Source organism: Gobius niger (assembly GCF_951799975.1).
Source record: "Gobius niger genome assembly, chromosome: 8".
NCBI classification, from domain to species: domain Eukaryota; kingdom Metazoa; phylum Chordata; class Actinopteri; order Gobiiformes; family Gobiidae; genus Gobius; species Gobius niger.
The window spans coordinates 13,557,600-13,577,566 of record NC_136859.1 but is presented as its reverse complement, the minus strand read 5'-3'; the positions used below and the strand labels follow the sequence as shown (position 1 = coordinate 13,577,566).

Genomic DNA, 19,967 nt, shown 5'->3' with positions numbered 1-19,967 from the left:
TTGAGCACGTTCTCTGATATCTTATTGATCCACTCAGAGAGATTTTGCTTCGTGACTAACTAATAAAAACAGGTCATTATCACCTTGTCATTTACAAAACAAAAATGCAATGTTATATTTTGAACTTACTTCTTTGACGAGGTCTACAGCTTGAGACAATGTCATGTTTTGGGACATGCTGAGATTCATTTTGAGCATCTTTCTCAGAACACAGGTAGGCAGTGCCTTTGCTACTGGTAGCAGTTCGTTCAGCTCCTTCTCTGAGAGCTCCCTGCACTGATTAAGACAAGTCCATAATACATTTGCGTCATGATTTAGGATTTTGAGTATATAAGAATAAAACATTTAGATTAGCACTGCTTACCATTCTCTCCCCCAGATAGATCTTGATCAGTACACGCATCTGTCCCTTTGTTAAGTTAATGTCAGTGTTTTTGAGCACAGAGGCCACACCATCTTTACTCAGCAGGGCCAGTTGTTTCTTTGAGAGCAGCCGGGCGGCACAGCCCAGCTTTTCAACGATATCATCCACATTGTTTTGAGTGATGGACAGCTTGAGACTCTTCTTTTGCTTTGGATAAATGGAAACAGTATTTGAACAAATGCTTTTTCACCAAACTGACACATGTTCAAACCAGGGATACAAGAAAGAAATACCTTTGCCAATCGAGGGCACTGGCACATTTTGGATATCACTGTCAAGCTTTGATCCCGTGTCAGCCCTTTTGGGGGGTCGTAGTAACAAACTAGTGAACCCAATCTGTAATTTGAGATAAAAACCTTGTTAAATTAGTCATTCAATAACTTTGCATTTATTTATGATTAATATATCAATAACACGAATAACACTAAAACTGTTTTATCCAGTTTTGTTAAATGTGTCCATAACTAATAAAGGAAGTGTTGACATACCTGTCCAAATAGCTCATAAAATCTGAGCAGCCTTTAATTTTGCGTAGAAATTTTTTGCCCCAGCTGGGATTAAGTTTGCTGTCCACAATTTTGAACGTCTCCGACTCTAAAACATCACACGACTAAAAAATAATTCACATTTTAGAGTCATTTCTGCAGTTAAGATACGTCATTAAAGAGCTTAAGAACATCGTATTACGGCTTTCTCTGGGACGAGCTCAATATCAGCTGCTGACAGGCTGGAAGCAAATGGGCCAAGCATCTTCATGACTTGTGCTGTTAACCACTTGTCACACTTTCCTGAAACAAACAAAAACAAAAAACACAGTCAAGGTGAAAACTGATGTGTTTGAACGCTGGTGCTTGTTTAAAAGATAGATTTGTTTCCTAAGTTTACAGTTTGCATCATAATTTGCGTGACTCTCTGGATGGAAGTCGTCTTTAAGACATTCAAATACTGTTCCTGTCATTTGAATGCTCAGTGAAGGTTGAATATGCAGGATTACGAGACTCAAACACGAAACTACACGAGACCCCGGGGTTGTTTTTTATAAAAGAATAATAAAACATGGTACGTATGTGATTGCAGAATCTTTTCATTTCATTTTTCATTGTCTATTGCAATGGTTTCCATTTTTTTTTGTCTTACTTTGTATTATACTCTGAGTGTCCTCGAACAGTAGTACACAGTTATTATTATACTATATACAAACAATTAAAAAATACAAAGATCAACAATCAAATAGTCGACCTTCCCATGTAATCTTTCAAGTGCCACTGGCAAAGTGCCTGTTAGGACGCAGTGAAGCTCTCATCTACTGAGGGCAGTGAACACACCTGAGTCTGACTGGGCTGTGCAGTTTGACAGGATTTTCTTTTTGACCCATTTCCCGACTTTATTCCTCTGCTGCTCTGACATGGATTGGTATTTCTTTATCAGCATTTCCATCCTAAAGGAGAGAGTTAAAAATTCAATTTTAGTTCTACAACACATTCCCAAATCTCAATACAGGTCCTCGTCACATCATTAGAATATCATGAAAAAGTATATTCACTTCTGTTATTCAACTTAAACTGTGAAACTAATATATGATGTATAGCCTTTATTTGTTATCTTTTTGACTATTATGGCGCACCTTGTAAAAAAAACTCAAATAAAAAATCTCATAAATTAGAATATTTTGAAATTTATGACATTTTTTAAGCCATAATCATCAAAATTATTACAAATAAAGGCTTGACATATGTCACTTTGCATGTAATGAGTCTATATCATGTATTAGTTTCACATTTTAAGTTGAATTACAGAAATAGATTTTCATGATATTCTAATTATATGACGAGCACCTGTAGATATCGCTAGACGTCATCTGTCTTTTACACTCTCGTTAATTGGAAAAAACAAACAAACAAAAGAGAAACTTAGTTTGAGGAGAATTACACTGAAAAAAATAATAATAATAAACAAAACATTGGGGTATTCTGTAGAAATCAACCACTTCTTCTTGGCTGTCTGAGCTGCTCTTGAAATAAACTGACCCGTTCCACGTCACATCTATTGCTCAAGATGTGACAATGCTCCACAGTATTTACTACTTACCCTCTGTGGAGAAGAAAGTGCTAAAAGCTGTGTGTTAGCCACAAAAGTGCTTAACTCCTATTTGTCATTAGCGGCTGCACTCCTCTCAATACCCAGGATTGTATTAGTGAACCCCAAATCCAGAACACTGTCAAAACCTAAACACTGCCATAACCGGGATGAGACTAAAATGCATGTAAGCACTGAAATAAGCCAAATCAAACAAAGGTAAAACAAAAACTCACAAGGTCTTCAAATTCACCATGCTGATGTTTTCAGGGAGTTTGGTAGGAACTTCCATCCCTTGTTCGGCAGCCCACGTATACGACTCAAATTCGTCAGAGTCCTTATCGTCAGCCTTCATGCTGATGAGGTCATCCCAGGCTATTTGAGCTATAATCGAACCCAAGAAACATCTAGAGGCCTCCTGAATCATAGCAGACAAGGTTTACATCATTAGACAAGCAGGTAATATAATAATATAATGATAATATAATGATAAGCTGTGTCCAAAATGTCTTCATGAAAGAAACCATTACATTTGTTTCTATATATTGAAATGTGTTTACTCCACATTATAGTTAAAATGTTCTATACATATTTATCAAAATAGTACTAGAAAATGAAAGTTAATAATATTTATTGTGTTGTATTGTTACATTGTGATGATTAGTGTATCTTTTCACCAAATTACTGACCGAGACAGTTTTCATCTTCCGGATCATTCTTGTAAAGGTAGTAGAGTTGAATTGTATGGGACCCTTAAACATAAGTATAAAGTGAGTAAAATCTTGATTCAGATCAATATGAACACAATATAATTGTTTGTGTTATTGTAATATAACATTTTTCATAACCAACTATTTAAATTGAGTTAATGGACTGTTTACAATGCTATTCAATGGTTTATCATTAATATCACAGAAAATCAAAGTATTATATTCATTATGAAGGAAAAACAGTGTTGTAAAGAATATGAGGCAGAAGATTGATTCAAAGCACAAGAAAGATGAGACAACATCATCATGATTGTGAATCCAACCTACTTACATCCAGACTTTTCTGTCCTGTTTTCTCAGAAGAGCGGAGCTGTTTGGAAGCAGAGCTGTCGATGGAGGCAGATTCCAAGACATCAGCAAACATGGACAGGAGCGTGGAGGTGGAACTGTCGGAGTCTCTCTCTACAGGAACATCGCTGGCAAAGAGATGAACCAATACGATTACCATAGTGATTATGACTCTATCAACATGGCCTCTTTGCCAATAACCAAGCAAAGAATGGCACTGTTGAATCAAAGTACCTGCCCATCACAGAGACCAGCTCATCTACGTCAGGCTTGTATCCTGTGACAGAACAGACAAACACAAATTAAATCAACAACATGACAGGTTGAATAATAAAGATTATGTCCTGTAATGGAGGTTGGTCTCACCCATCTCCATGCACTTTTTCATCTGGATAAAGAAAATGAGATGCTGTATTATATCAACTTCAACTTTAACAACTCTGAAATGTTTGTTTTACGTACCTGTTTTCTAGCAGGGTCTCGGATCTTGGACTTGCCTTTAATTTTCACAGATGCTGCTGTATGTAGCATTGTTATTTAGTTTTACTTTACTTAAGAAGTTACATCAACTTGCTAAGTTGCTAAGGAGGCAGGAGTCTCAACTAGGTTCAATATATGATGTAAATGAAGATAAATGGGCTCGAATGTCAAGGCAGGTGCTAAATAGCAAGTGCAAGCTGAATAATAAAATATGCAGTTTTGGTGCAATTACATTAAATATCCTGTATTACAGAACAAAAACAAAACTAAGACAATGCTGCGACATTTAAGAAATTGCAGACGTTACTCTGCTGCTGATCCACTTTTGCATTTGGAAACTGGTTTTGCAAGTGGGGAAAATGCTTTGTAAATTACCCCTAGGTTTTCTTCTTACATGACGATTTAAATCAAACTTTTTCAGTCTTACAGAAAAAAAGAACAGTTATATGAAACGGAGAACAATCCTACTTGTAGTTTAAATACTTACCGAGGACAGCGCAGCACACAAGGAGAAGGAAAACAGTTCCTCCTTTTCGATCCATGTTCAAAATATGAACATAGGCTTATCTGCAAACAAGAAATTGTATCTACATTAAAATCACAGACACTTCATAATGTTGGTTGTTATGGAGTTGTCCTGTAACTTCTTCCTCTGAGGTTTGAAGGTCCCTAGGGGCCGCTCCTGACAAATGCTGGGAAAAACAGACTCATTAAATTGGACATTATGTTCTGCAGCTAATCCTCTTTCCATCCAAGGCAACTTCTACATTTGCATTCTGTATTTTGTCATGTAATTTGTTTGCGACTATTTGACTTCCTATTTAAATACACGCACAGGGCATTCAAAGCAGAGGAAACTTTTTAGTGTAATGGTAAAATAAGATTGATCATCGAAACGATCTATCCTCAATGTTTTTGACTCAGTCTCAGAAAATATAATAAAAATGTAGAATTTACTATCATTCGGCTTCTGTTGTCATGCAGTTACTCTGCTGTGACATCACTTGCACATCCTCTATACATATATACTAATAATCTTATATAATAATGTTTAAGATCTAAAACTTGAAGTCATTATCCAATAGTACCATAATCTAGCCAAAGAACTACGAACCATGATAAAAAAAAAATCAAGAAAATGTCAACTTTGTGACTAACTTGACATTATTTAAACATTCGTATTTTCTTCAATCAATAAAACTATTAGATACACATTTAACTTACCTTGTATTTGTCCCTTCGTTAAGTAGAGAAATGTTGTCTGTTGTTCGAGGATGTGCTCCAAAGAGGCAAGTGCTGTTCCTCTGCGTGTGTGGAAGAGCAGGTGCATCCCACTGTTTAAACCTGCCCCCATGGCTTTACGCACTGATTTACAGACCGCCTTTTATTCAAATCTATTTTGTGCATTTGTGTTTGGGATTAGAGTGGACATTTTAGACTCCAGGACAATTTGAAAGAAGTCTGAACTATGAATTGAAAAACAAATAATATCAGAATCACATCCATTTCAGAACATGTTTGTCGAGTATTTGACTTTGTAGTGACCCAGCGGCTGTATGAGTGGGCGCCTTTACTTTCCATCACAGTGGCCTCTACAATGCTCCAGGATCAACTGTTGTGTTGGTTGTCTGAGTAGAGGGTCCGTCAGTAGTGAAAACCTTTCAAACAACTGATCCTAGAGCGTCTTAGATCACTACAAGGTCAAGTACACACAGATACAGTATCAACTTTTTTCCTATTTTTAAAGAACATATCTCAGTATGTAAAAACGGTGGCCTATTCCTTTAAAGGAAAGAATGTTAAAACAATCAAAGCTACTTAATAATATAGATAGTACGAGTCTGACTGCACAACAGGACATTACTAGCTGAGTTTAGGTTTCAGGAGGGATTGAGTGAATGTTAAAATCTCAAGCATATATCGGATGTAAAGACAGGGCAGCTGGTTGTTGTTATAGTTCCACTATAGTAATAGGTGCATTGGAAAGATGGAAGTCTTTATTTTTATGGCCAAGAGACAACATTTTGACCATACCAGGTCATAGGTCACAGTAAGTGTTGTACATTATATCAAAGGACATAGACTGACACAAATAGACAGTGTCTCATTCATATTATTCGTCTTGTTGCTACCACTAGGGTTGTAAATGTGGCTTATTCTTTTATCATATCATCAGTCTTGTCCATTGTAGAGACAGTGTCACTCTGCAGTTTAGGGTCGGTGAAATGCTCTGAAACACATGAGGCTAGGAGTTAAAATAAATGATGCTCTCACAAAACACTGTCTAATATTTGTTTTGTCTGATTTCTTCTATAGCAAGCATAAAATGATAACCAGAACAATTCCTTTGTGAATCAGAAGGCAAAAATCCTTCTGCTCACTGATGCAGATACTAATGTGACTGATATCCACTTGGCTTCAGAAAGTATTCAGACTCCCTTTAATTCTTTTAATTTTATGAATTGAAAGAATGAGGTCCTGTTACCAAGGACCTCCTCCCCTGTTGACTCTTTTTGGTGTGATAGCCGGCTCTTGGTTGTTTCAAGTTTGGGCCAAGGGGACTCAAGGCTCTCATTATATGTTTCAAATGGGCTCTAAAGAAGCTTCTGCGCAAATTCAACCTGAAAGACCTCCCTGCAGCACTCATTCATGGCCTCATCGCCTCACCAATAAACCAATCATTTGCAACCATCAATCAAATCATCAATTTGCGACAGCCAATCACCAAAGCTGCACATTCCTGCTTCAGCCATTCATCCCTTTTTTAAGCTTCCTCGTCCATCGCTCGACCGTTTCCCAGCTATGCTGCGACCCTCCTCTTCCAGGGGGAAGAATCATTAAATCATTCATCATTGCAGTGTATTCATAACATTAATTCTGTCTTCCGTCGGGGTCTGAGCCCCAATCATGATTCATGTCCAGTAAAACTCTCCTAACGCCACACTGAGTGAAAAAAAGGTACAGAACATCACAACCATTATTGACAGGATCAGGAAGGATCTGCAGACAAGATCTTTGTGTACGGTAGGTCTGAACTCAGAGCACATATTACAAATCGTAGCTTTTGTCAAATTGTCACAAAACCTCCTAAAAATCTGTTTATAACTTTCAAAGGTAGAACAATCAGTGTTAAATATGAGGAAAGAAACTTAAGAAACTGACAAACAAAGAGAAGGGTCCTGCGTGGGTCTGTGCTTAAGAATGTAGGTCAGCAGCAGCTTCATCATGTGACTAAAATACAGCTCTTTCTTTTTGGTTTAAAGGTGTATGACAAAGATTATGTGTAATCTGTCAGATGTTACTGTTTTTGAATTTACTCAGATTTAGTACACAGCTGTACCATAATAAAAGAGGACTTAACAGGGGTCTGAAAACTTCCTGAAGCCACTGTATCTTTAAACTGATTGAAGGACCCCTGGAACAGTCGGTCATTTAGCAACATCTAAAGTGGATCCAAATACTTAAATAAAAATAAGGAGGAGGAAATGACCAATTACTGTACTGTCTATTTTTGTGAGTAACCCACCTGCAGCAAATTCACGGATGTCACCGGGTCTTTTCAGTAGCACATTTCTGAAAAGGAAATTACCATTATCATCAATTCATAACAAACAATTGTCCTAAAATATTTCGTAAACAAACTACTGTGCTTGGAGCTCAGGAAGGGATTTGCCTGTCAAAACCTACATTTGCATCAATTTAAGTAAGTTTAGATTTAGCTTTGACCTGTTTGTGCAAGGTTTAGTCCTTTAGTCTGATGAAGACAGTCTAATTTATTATTATTAGATGCAATTTCTTAGTTTTATTGTTATTATTTATTAAAATGCAAGCCCATGCAATAATATATGAGCCAAGAAATGTGTATTACCTTAGAAAGTCACCTACAAGGAGCTCTACTTCAGGATGTGATCTGAGGTAGTTCTCGTTGTCAATCCTTGTTTTTATCTGCAGATAAATAAACCCATCAGCACATGGCTTCGTGCTAGTTTAAAGCTAACGCCAGAACCAGCAGGGATCATACTTACTTTGAACAGTCTCAGATTTTCTTGCTGCTCAGCGCTTAAAACACCATGTTCAAGTTTCACCGCGTTACTTTTCCCCGTCATATTTACCAGCTTTTTCTTTCTTACTTTAGTAAATGTCTGTGGCGCCTGTTGTTTGTGACAACGGCGCTTGGAGGAGTCACACAGTTTCCATGGAAACCACAGCCACATAGACAGTACCGCCCAAATCGACTAGGGGGCAGTGTGCTAGCTTTTAATTTCTATGGCATTTTGGTTTGGCCTTTATTAATCAATTCCAGATTTTTCAATAGAAATGGTAAACATACAGAGGTTCGAGACACTCAGTCATGCATGTGTTTCTATGTGTTGATACAAAAAAGATGAAGGAAGGGCAAACAAAGGAAAAGAAGAGGGAAAAGAAAAGAATAAAAATTATAAAATAAAATAGAATGAAAGAAATAATAAAAATAATAATTAATAATAGTAATAATAATAATAATAATCATCATGATAATGATAATAATAATAATAATAATAATAATAATAATGATTGTTGTTGTTATATATATATATATTTTTTTTAAATTCTATTTAGAAAGATATATGTGTAGGTACGTATGTACATATATATATATATATATATATATATATATATATATATATATATATATATATATATATATATATATATAATTTAATTTATTTATTTATTTATATTTAATATATATATATATATTAAAGGGAAGGGAAAGAAGGTTAAGGTATGATTAAATGATAAAATGAATTCTTACATTTTTGTTTTGTTTAGTTCATTTCACAGTTTCACATACAATCAGTAAATACAACTTATAAAGCATCATGTGATGCCAGATTGTGAAAAATGGACATCCAAACAGCTTCAAGCTTATCAACAGAGGTCCGTTGCTTATAAAAAGAAAGAGGACTGAGGTATGGTTTACAAGGCAGCACCGAGAGTGGTGCCCTGATGGCAGCCTCACATTCATGTCCTCGTTTACATCCCGCTGCCTTGTGTTCTTCCTTAAGCTTTATACGCTCTCACAGGTCAAACTAAAAACTTTATTAACCCCATCGTGAACTAAACGATGTTCGTGTCCTGAGAGAAAGAGATGTCGCCTACAGCCGGTGCTGCTGTGGTGCTGGTCGGCACTCGCTCTTCCGTAAATGCACTAACACGACCAAAACAAAAGCACATGTTCACCCCTCTCTCCCCCTGTGGAGTCTGGTTAGATGAAAAGGCTGTTGTGCATAACATCAGCATAACATTAGAAGCACAAGATCGGGCCCTAAATGTTACACAGTGTGGCTTTAAGCGAAGCTGTTCATAATAAACAAACATGTTCATAATAAAAGGCACTTTTCAAAGGTATATTCTCAACTGTAAATGAGACCCCTTTTCTCGTTCCACCCCGAGGCTCACAAATCCTACATGGCGTGACACAAACTACTTTTCAGAGGTAGACAGTGTCGGAAAATAATATCAGCTTATTTTAATTACAGCAGTTCAATGACAGGATTTTCCCAAACAATGCTTCCAGTTAGACATTTTTCGGAACCAAAAAATAGCTTGTGTTGTCAAAGTCTGCTTCTTTAATCCTCTCTCCACTTCTCATTTCCTGTTCGCTTCTCTCTTTCACTTCACTCGGAGCGGGAGCCTTGTTGAGTAGAGTGTGCCTTTCTGTCTCAGTCGGGGCAATATCAGCGGGGGCGGGGGCAGGGGCAGGGGCGGGTTGTGGATGCACCGAGTCACTGCACTGAGCAAACACACCCAAATTTTGCAATTTGGACATGCATTTATCCTTGTATCTGGGTAAACAAAATAGGCAGATTAAACTAAGTTCCAAAAACGATTACTATTTTACTTTACACCACTTTCCTACAACTTCTATAACATTGATATACTCAGTTCCTCAAAGCTTTATATATTGTAGCTTTCATTTGACATAAAGATAGGCTACTGTTTATAATCAATTAATTAATCCCAAAATGTCACTTAAGCATAATTACCTTATTATGTACACGACAAGAATGGTTAAGCAGAGGCCAATAGCAATTGTGATTATTATCCACAGATAAAGATGTGAGTGAACTTGTGGAGGAGCCGTGGACACTGAATAATCTGTAAAGAAAATGAAAGCAACATATGACAAAACATAATAATATAAAGGTAAAAAAAAAGAAAAAAAGTTAGTTGTTGTGTGCAGTGGTGTGTGTGATAGGTTTCTTGGGCCATACTTCCTGTTTCATCTCTCTTGTTCAATATTATGAAGACATGACTTCCTGTTAAGGCCCAGTGGGACAGAAGGGACTTCACCACCAACTACAATAAACGGCCGACAGTTCAGGAGCGTGGTACTGGGCCAAAAGATTAATTGTAGTTTAATACGAGCGAACGCTGGATGTTTAGGTGAATAATCGGCAACAGCTGATGCGTCCAGGCATCTGAAGCTGTTTTAGAAAATTACTGATTTGTCTACAGTGCAAGGGAAGCAATGCACTGTTTGTGAACATTGCTTTTGCCTTCCATTGAAATATTATTACCACAGCCCCCGAACGTGACGACAACGCAATCGCTCGTATCAAAATCAAAATTTAGGTTACAATGATCCCAATAATATAAAGTCCTCTCCCGAGAACATTAAAACTTGCCTCTGTAAAAGCTGTTAATCCTGTATAGTGTGAACCAATTCAACTAAATGGAGTTAATATTTATTGGCTAGGCTCAGGAGCAGGACTACACCTCAACCTATCACTCTTTAGGCCTCTGCTCAGGACTTTTTATGACTCTGTGGTGGCCTCTGCTCTCCGCTACACTGCTTTGTGCTGGGCCCGGGCAGCACACAGCGGGACAAGAACAGACTGAACAAGCTGGTCAGGAGGGCCAGCTCAGTCCTGGGCTGCCCCCTGGACTCTGTGGAGGAGGTGAGGGACAGGAGGGTATTAGCCAAGCTCACCTCCATCATGGACAACACCTCTCACCCACTGCACGGGAATGTAGGGGAGCTGAGCAGCTCTTTCAGTGGCAGACTGAGACACCCTCAGTGCAAGAAGGAGCAGGTCCTTCATCCCGACTGCTGTCAGACTGTACAACAATACTGTAAAGTAACAAGTGCAAAAAGCCAAAACTACGTGCAATAATCTCTGTATCAGCATCACTTATTGACTGCACTAGGACTGCAAACTTTGCACCTCGAAGTTAATAGAATCTGTTCTCATTTTTATCGTATTTTTATTTATTCTTATTTCCTTATTGTTATTTTTCTGCCCCTTGAGATTTTTGCTTTTACTTATTGCACATAAAAGACCTCTTTTTTCTACCATTCTACCATTTAACTGTTTGCACATTTCCTGTCTGTTTTGCACAACCTGGGTGGATCTTATTGAATGCCAAATGTAACAAGTACATTTCTCCATTGTGAGATCAATGAAGGATTATCTTATCTTTACATACCAACCACACTTTCATTCACCAATCCATGCCTCTAATTATCCATGAGCCATATATACCAAGCCAAGCCTCGTCATTTCAGTTTGTTTGAAACTGTCGACCCCAATGTCCCTCCCTCCCTCCATGTCTGTTTTATTTTTCAGCACTGATTCTTCTGCTTCGAAGGGGGTGTCCCGAAGAGCTGGGTTGATCTGAGACGGGAGCCCCCACCCACAGTTTCGCCCAGTCTCACTCCACACTATAACCTCATGAATAAGTCTTAATTGCACTTTGTTGCGGCGTTGTCTTCGCTTTTGAATGTTTTATTCCCTACGACCTCCTCAACCTCTGTGTCCTCTCTAGACCTCTACACTCCTGAGACGGAGCAATGCTGGTCGTCTCAATGGGCCATGTACTAAAGGGCCTGAGCGTTCTTATGCTCCCAGCCCCCCGATCACATGTCTTTTTTTTTTTACATTATTATTTTTTGGTGAGAAGAGTGTATACAATGTTGTCATTTTAATTAGATTGTTTAACCATAGCCTAGTACAAGCTGTCTTACCGTCATTGGTGTCCTTGATCCCTGAGCCCTCACTGTCCCAGTATGAAAACTGTGAATGGACAAAATATGTAAATAAGTATGGGGCAGTAATATAAAATGACATAACATAAAACAAAGACTTACAGTTGTCGTTGAGGGATCTTCTTTTGATACTTCTACAAAACATATAAATGATAAAATAAAGTTAATCACATTGCAATTGTCATGTGTTCCCCAAACCTGACGGTGGTAAACTCGATACTCGATAGACTGCCCTGGGGCGGACTGAAACAATAGCGTTTTGTTTGTAAAAGCAATAACCCATTTTATTATCAAAGAGCACCTGACTTGGTTCTTTACAAACAACACAAAAAATCCACAAAGTGTTTACGAAAAGGGAAGAAAATAAAAATATCGGCTGGATTGACCTGTCCAGCTGCGTTCGTACTGCGGAGGACTCCAGTCACTCCACTGCTCTTCATACTCAGACTTGGCTCGGACTTGGACCTCATAGTCCAGTCCCGCCTCTGCATCTGTGATGGTGTATCGTCTGGGTTTGTAGTGATTGATGGCAATGGTCTGCAAGATTCAACATAAAGGCTCAGAAATACAGGCACACATTCGATCCATCTGCAACAACAAGGACTGAAACGTACTTGATAATTGCTTGATTTTAAGGGTTTGTAGCGTATTTCGTAAACAAGGTGATAGAATTCGTCTTTAGACTTCCACGTGACGGGAGGTTTCCATGTGACCATCAGTTGCCCGTTCAGTCTCGGCCGAGGCTGGACAGACACGTTGCATGGAGGGTCTGGTTTTACTACAGTGTGAGGACAAAATTGTTAATAGTTCAATTTAATTCTGTCACTTACGATTAAGATGCTTTCCACAGCAGCATGATAAAAGTTAAACCTTCCTTCCTTCAGTTTCAGCCTCTGTTTGCACTTTGCACTAGTATTGTTTATGCATAGAGCTTAAAGTGATAGTCTGGAAGTCTAAATGTTTTACACATTTCATAAAATAGGCACACTTGACCACTTAGTCTTACATTATGATGTAAAGTAAGTCATAATATGTATATAGATATATTTTTTTTTAAGTCCATCCTTCCCGGATCTCAGCAACTAATCAGAGTATAGTATCCTCCCGTGTTGGCCAATGAGACAAGCTTTTCCAGTCAACCAGCCTGTCAGGTCCAAGGGGAGGAGGAGCTTGATTGTTTATTTTTAAAAACTCTGTTCCGGCTCTCCTCATTTTGCAAACTAAGAAGGGCTTTCTGGTTAAAGAGGAGAGGAATTGTATTGTTTATTTTGAAATTTCAATCTACCTCTCCTCACTTTGCAAACTTACAGACTATCACTTTAAAGTCCCATTTTATTTGTTTTTAGACGGATCAGACAAAGAAATTACTTTCTTTAGAACACTCAATACTTGGATTTCTTGTCATGTCGAAATATCTGAACACAAATGCTTTTAACTCTTTAACCCCCACCATAACCGAGCACATTTCCTCCAGTTATACTCAAATCTAAAAGCTTCTTGACTGCAGAGTTTACAGCCTACAGGCCAGAATAACGGCTCATTTGAAAGCCAAGACTTACAAAACCCATCTAAGCTTCTTCCTTGTTTTTGTTATCACATTTTAGTTGATTTTGTTGCGTTTTTTTATTATGTTTTTATTGCTTTGCCAGGGGCTTTCGTCACGTTTTTATCACTTTTTTTGTCATATTTGTTGCCACATTTCTTCCATGTTTTCGTTGCCTTATTGTTGCATTTTTATCACATTTCTGCCACATTTTTGTCACGTTTTAATTACTATTTTGTCACTCTTTTGCCATATTTGTCACATTTTTGTCACGTTTTTGTCACGTTTAACTTCTTTCTTGTAGCTTTTTGACCGCATTTTTTTTTTTTTTTGTGTAACGTAACTGTGATCAAGCCACAAAAATGTGACCAAAGCATGTACAAAAAATAAACGAAAAACGCGATAAAAACAAAAAGGACGGAGACATGACAATCATAACGAGGAAGAAGCTTAGACTAGTTTTGTAGGTCTTAGCTTTCAAATGAGGCGTAACACTGCAATGCTCAACCGGGGTTACAGCTATTTTCTACTAAATCCAACCCATCTCCATCATTAAACCAAAAAGATCATTGTTTAACATTTATCATCATGTATAATGCAGTTCACAGAAGATTAATCAAGTATACAGCTATAAATAACAGCCCTTGACGACTCTTATCGCTGTAAACACTGATCAGAATGTGCACACTCTAAGGATTTACTCAGATTTTTAGATCACTACAACTATGAAGTAAGTATCAGCCTCAGAACGAAGCTCAGGCTGAAACGGACTGTCCACACTTTATATGATCTGGGCCCCCAATTTTTGTGGAGTTTTCAATATGTCTGTGGAAGATGAATTGATTGAGCAAATTGCTAGATATTCAATATGGTTAAGTATTGGCATTTTTTTTCTTGTGTCTCTGGCATTTGAGTGATAGATGTTCATCAATAAAAAATGTTGAACCTTGTGATCTCAGATTCAGCTGCAACAGATGAACGTTCTGAGTTTCCATAAAGCAGATTCTAAAGTCCATCCCAGACTTATTTTAGTCACGTGGCTGTCCCTCAGAGGTACTCTGAATGTCGGGGAAAGGTGGAAGCCCAACTCCTCCAGAAGAAGGCGCTATCCACATAAAAACTTTTTTTTTTAAAGAAGATATTGCTCTAATGTGGGGCAGTTTGAGCATGAAAATGTTGTTTGAAAGTCTAAAAGTAACATAAGTTCCTTCACTCATCATTTTAGAAGTTTATGCATTTAAATCACAATACTATATGTCAGGAGAAAAAAAATCGCAATCAGGGTTTTTTTGTCCAAATCGTGCAGCCCTACCTGACTGTACCCATCGCAAAAGACGTTTTTCAGGAGCAACCAACATCCAAACATGAAAGTCTATTAAAACATGCAGGAGCGCTGCTTGGATATCCTTGTTTTGTTGTGGTGCTCTTTCAGTGCAGGGAACAGCAATAGACTTTAAAAAGATACAAAACTGAGGCACTCAAAGAAAAAGTGTAGGCCTTCGTCAGGGCCTATACGGCTGAAACACGTAGGCAATGTTTTAATCTAATGGCCATGCTGCAATAAAGGCCTTTTACCAGCACTTTTTCTTCGAGTGCCTCAGTTTTGTATCTTTTTAAAATAAGAGTCTATTTAACACATTAAATAGACTTGAATACAGTCATGGGACTTACCAATATCCAAGGGTTTGAAGATGAAGAGTTCACTGGTGGCGTTGGTGACGAAGCTGGAGGCACAGAGGATGACCTTGTGCACAACCCTCTTTTCGTATTCGTTATGATCGAGAGCGCACCAAAATCGAGAGCGCCGTGTGGAGTATGAGCAGGGCGCGCTCTGGAACCCGTCTGTCCGCCTGCGAGGAGCAACAAAGATTTTTAACAATACATGCATTCAAACAAATTGAACTACTGTATTTGATGCTATGTGTTTTATTATTGTGTGTCATTAGTGTTTTTTGTTTGTGTAAGGAGTTATCCATCTTAGATAAAGGTTCTTGAGCCATCATCTACTCCGGGTGGTACAAGGTAAACTTTATATGCCTGCTGCCAGAAGCTAAATCTTTTTTATAAAAATGGCAACAAAATTGTGTTCAGGTGTTAGTCCTGAGCCGCTATAACAGAGCTGCGCCGACACTGTGGGTAACCTGACCAGCATGTTTTTGAAGGCAGGGGAAACGGCAGCACCCGAAGAAAACCTGCCTGGCTGCCTCCAGTCTCCTTAGATCCTCTGAAATGGTGCCTCCTTGGTTTGTCTCTGTTTTAGAGTGTGGTGTCCTGCACTGGTCAGTTCCTCCAACTCCTTCCTCTTCCTCCTGCACAGCTTCCTCTGCTCCACAACAGTCTTTCACCATCTTCCGGGAAGAGCGTAGAAGTTAATCGGTTTTATTCTCCAATGAACGTCCATTAGCCAGAACACTATAGGAACAGAAGGCAGGTGTGGCTTAGCTGTGAGTCTTGCCCGGATGCCTCCTCGCTTGTCCCTTCCCTGTTTCCTGTTGCGCCTCTTGTGACGCCTCCACTGTGCTGCAGTTGCATGCTGCAGTTGTGGGTTCTTGGTGCCTCTTCAGTGTTTCAGAAGAAGAAATTTGTGGGTCTCAAATGTCTTTAGCACATGAGCTGTTTTTTTTAAATAGTTGCTTCAGGTCAATTATGGACTCTCTAAAAATAATAAAATCTGCCGAACCCCACAAAAACACGGCAAAGATGTACGAAAGCATCCAGCAAAACAATGTGGAGCACAGAAACCACAAATGCAGTTCGCAGAAAAAGGAACGAAAAAAACGCGGCTGTACCAAGAAAGAGGGAGTTGTTGTCACTGACGAAGCTGTTTGGATAATAAATAACACGTCCAACACTTAAACAACAGAGTACAGATGACGGCTTGAGAACGAGGATTAGCATTATTGTTCTAAATTTGGTTTCCATTGATCTACTCTCAGGTATGACTGTGGGATCTTGTACTTTCCAAATAACACATACTGTACATGTATTTGAATGATGTTTGATGATTTCTGACCCTTTGCGAATCAACAGGGAGCAGCTGGTGCCTTGATGGACAGATGTCTTTGGAATCCACTCACAGCGGATCTTGCTGCTCGGAGACTTTTTGTAACAGGACAAATGAGGAGTCTCTGGAGCCCCTGGTGAAAGCATTACAATCATGTTATCATCCTTTAGTGGCAATTGCACGCAAATTATTACATTACAAAACATGAATAAAAAACACAAAACTTTTTTTTTTTTTCACTCATGGTCAGTGATGTTGTAAAGCCATTTATTGTGAAAAAAAATCACCTTAACAAAATAAAATACCAAAATGACCCTGTTGAAAAGGTTACACACCCCAGTTCCCAATACCGTGCATTGCCCCCTTTAGCACCAATGACAGTTTGGAGTCTTTTGCGGTAAAACGTCCCATTCCTCTTGGCAAAAAGCCTCCAGTTCCTGTAAATTCCTGGGCATCATAGGTCTTGTTGTCAACGAGGCCTATGATGAAAGTCCTATGATGAAAAGTGCACCATGGAGGTGATTCGCTGATGCCACTGACCTCAATATCATTAAACCACTGTGAGTAGAGTTCATGCAAAACAGCCCAGGAACTTACAGAAACTGGAGGCTTTTTGCCAAGAGGAATGGGCCACTTTACCATTAGATTATCTACAGAGAGCAATACACGTTATTGGGAACTGGGGTGTGTAACCTTTTCAACAGGGTAATGTTGGTATTTCATTTTGTTATCGTGATTTGAAATGAGCTCACACATTTAAGTTTTTGTCTTTTCATTCACGTTCTTTGACAAATGCCACCCCCCCAAAAAAAAGTAAAAATCCACCAGGCTGTGTAAACGTGTTGGCACAACTCTAAGTAAACTTTGTAATCTTATCATGCCCCTTTTCTCACATATGATTCCATTTAAATAAGGTAATTTAACACATAGGCCTACCTGCCACTATTACTTTGGTAGAAAACATCTCTGCGCCCCCGTGAAGGCAGCTGTAGCGTCCAGAGTTGCTCATTCTCACACGGAACAGGGACAGTGAGGACCCCTGTGTGTCCCCCTTCACGCCTTTGTTGTTGAATTTCCACTGAAATTTAAACTTTGCAGCCCTCTCTCCTTTCTCTTCATCATCAAACTCATCCTCAAACACATCCGTGCGTCCACCGTCCCAGTCAGACTTGGCCCTGTGTGACACGCTCACACTCGAGGAGGAAGATGTCGGAATCACAGGACCATCACTCTCGCTGTTCACAGAAGTGTGCTGTTTCTGGAGCACTGCATTGTGGGTAGTGGAGTTTACAGTGGAGTGACGGACAGCAGCAGGAAAACTGCGGGAGCTGGACACAACTTTTACTCCATCTACAAACACGTGACCGCTGCAGGTCAGGACCAGCTCGCTGCCCAGGGACACGACGACCACACCAGGCGGGGGCTCTGAAAACACACACAGAGAAGTGACAAAATATTTACTCAAGGGAAAATAACATTTAAGATGATTTGACTCAAGCGGAAGTTCCTGGCAGAATCACTTCTGAAGCCCTGAGAACCACTTTGTGCATTACACTTTTTTTCAGTAGTGAAGTGAAAAACTAAAATAAGACATTGTGAAACTTCTGATATTTCTAATGAATATAAAACTAACATAAAGTAAATCATTTTTACTAAAAACACAAAAAGTGCACTTTTTTTTCCTTTTCTTTATGTCAATGAAGCTTTTGAAACAAAAAGATTTACTTTTTCTCAAGTAATAGCCTATATTAAACCAAACTTTTTACTGTGTCAGAGTATTACATCATTATTTGATTTAAAGGCACAGAACATTCTGGACGATACCGTTGCCATCAGTACAAAACATGCTCCTAATGACCAGCTCAACACAGAAAACTGCTATTACTGCTGTGGGTGATCAAAGAATGGATTTAGATGGGAACCTAACGTGTTTAAATCTGTAATCCCGGTAAAGTTACAGTCATGTCTTAGGGTTAGAGTTAGCCTCACAGCAAAGGCTCATGTTTGTTTGTAAATTAATGAAGTATTTTTTAATGATGAACAAATATTAAATAAATGCTTGTATTTCAATATCATTTATTGGGTAAAATTCTACAGGTGTGCCTTAAATAGAAGTTAAATCCTTGTTTGATTACTCAGGTCAGTTTACAAAACTATTTGGTGAAAACACCTGCTTATAATAGAACATAAATACAGAAAGTCCAATCAAAGTTTGTTTGTAAAGGCTCTCACTCATCCAGGGAGTCTCCCTCATAGAAAAGGTTAAATCACCGACTGGACTGGGTTTTGGTAAAGTTGCGGATGCTTTGCTTCTCGTCACAGAATCTTATTCTTCGATATTTCAGTCAGAAAAGACACTTTTACCCAAATTACACAATTAAAGTTCTCGCTCACTAAATACATTGTAAAAAGTGGCAATCCTGACGCCTCCAATCGATGCTTTAAAAACAATGATTTTCAAGATCAGGAACATAAACAGAAACTATTTCATGAAGTTTGCGTGACTTATATTCACTCACGGTGAGTGTTTTGTCAGAGTTACTTCCACGTAATATTGCTCAACAACAAAAGGTGCAGCAACAATACTCACAATTTACTTCACGTTAAGGCAAATGTTACTGGTCGACCTGCTGTTCATGGGTAATATTTCTATTTACCTTTAATTAAATGCATTTGGCCTGAATGAGAAAGATATTCTAAATGTGTTAATATTAAACCTCAACAATGGCAGTGGTCATAAAGTTGGTAAATTGTCATCTAGAAAACAGTTCCTAAAGTGCCTTATTTAGAGTCAATTCCACTTCGACGTGGACAGCGACTAATAAACAAAAGCCTGTTTTCAGAGGGCCGTTTCTCCACTGAACAACATCTGGATAAATAGGCTAAATAAGTCAAGTCACTAAACCGTCACAGTCGATACAAGTTAAAACCAGTCCATTTAACACACAGAAGAAAGCGGTGATTTGTTTCTCTCCTTGTCCTATAGTTTTGACTCATGAAACCGTGGCTTCTCACCTTTTCTTGGACAGACGCCATCAAACATGCAGAGGATCGGCGTGACCCACAGGACGCACAGCGCGCAGAGAAACGTCCACATGCTCTGGTTTTCAGCTCAAGTTCCCGGTTTGAGCGCTCACTCCATCACTTACTGTTTATGCCTGTCTGCCTGTCAGTGTCTCTCTAAATATGAGAACATGTAAAGGCGGGATCTGTTGTGTTGTGCGTAAAGACCCGTTATTGTGAAATCCCTGACTCTTCCCCCTCGAGCACAGAGGAAATCCTCCTTCAGCTCCACAAAGGGTTATTTATTAATGTAGGATCTTCATGTCTATTTCTGTGTGAAAGTCGTT

General features: G+C 38.7%; 2 protein-coding genes across 2 annotated transcripts; both read right to left on the bottom strand.

Moving 5' to 3' along the window:
• Window positions 1–6,022: 6,022 nt before the first annotated feature.
• riiad1 (regulatory subunit of type II PKA R-subunit domain containing 1) lies at window positions 6,023–8,225 on the bottom strand. Its single transcript, XM_079562045.1, has 4 exons — window positions 8,064–8,225; window positions 7,907–7,983; window positions 7,565–7,611; window positions 6,023–6,268 (listed from the first exon to the last, which is right to left on the bottom strand). The coding sequence occupies exons 1-4, from the start codon at window positions 8,142–8,144 to the stop codon at window positions 6,192–6,194; spliced, it is 282 nt and encodes a 93-aa protein (XP_079418171.1). The 5' UTR covers window positions 8,145–8,225; the 3' UTR covers window positions 6,023–6,191.
• Window positions 8,226–9,331: 1,106 nt separating this feature from the next.
• On the bottom strand, window positions 9,332–19,871 carry il6r (interleukin 6 receptor). Its single transcript, XM_079560957.1, is given in 10 exon segments — window positions 9,332–9,866; window positions 10,068–10,179; window positions 12,050–12,098; window positions 12,173–12,204; window positions 12,457–12,577; window positions 12,580–12,848; window positions 15,285–15,463; window positions 16,627–16,750; window positions 17,554–18,042; window positions 19,633–19,871. Coding segments are annotated over 10 exon segments (1,725 nt in total). The 5' UTR covers window positions 19,715–19,871; the 3' UTR covers window positions 9,332–9,598.
• Window positions 19,872–19,967: the final 96 nt, after the last annotated feature.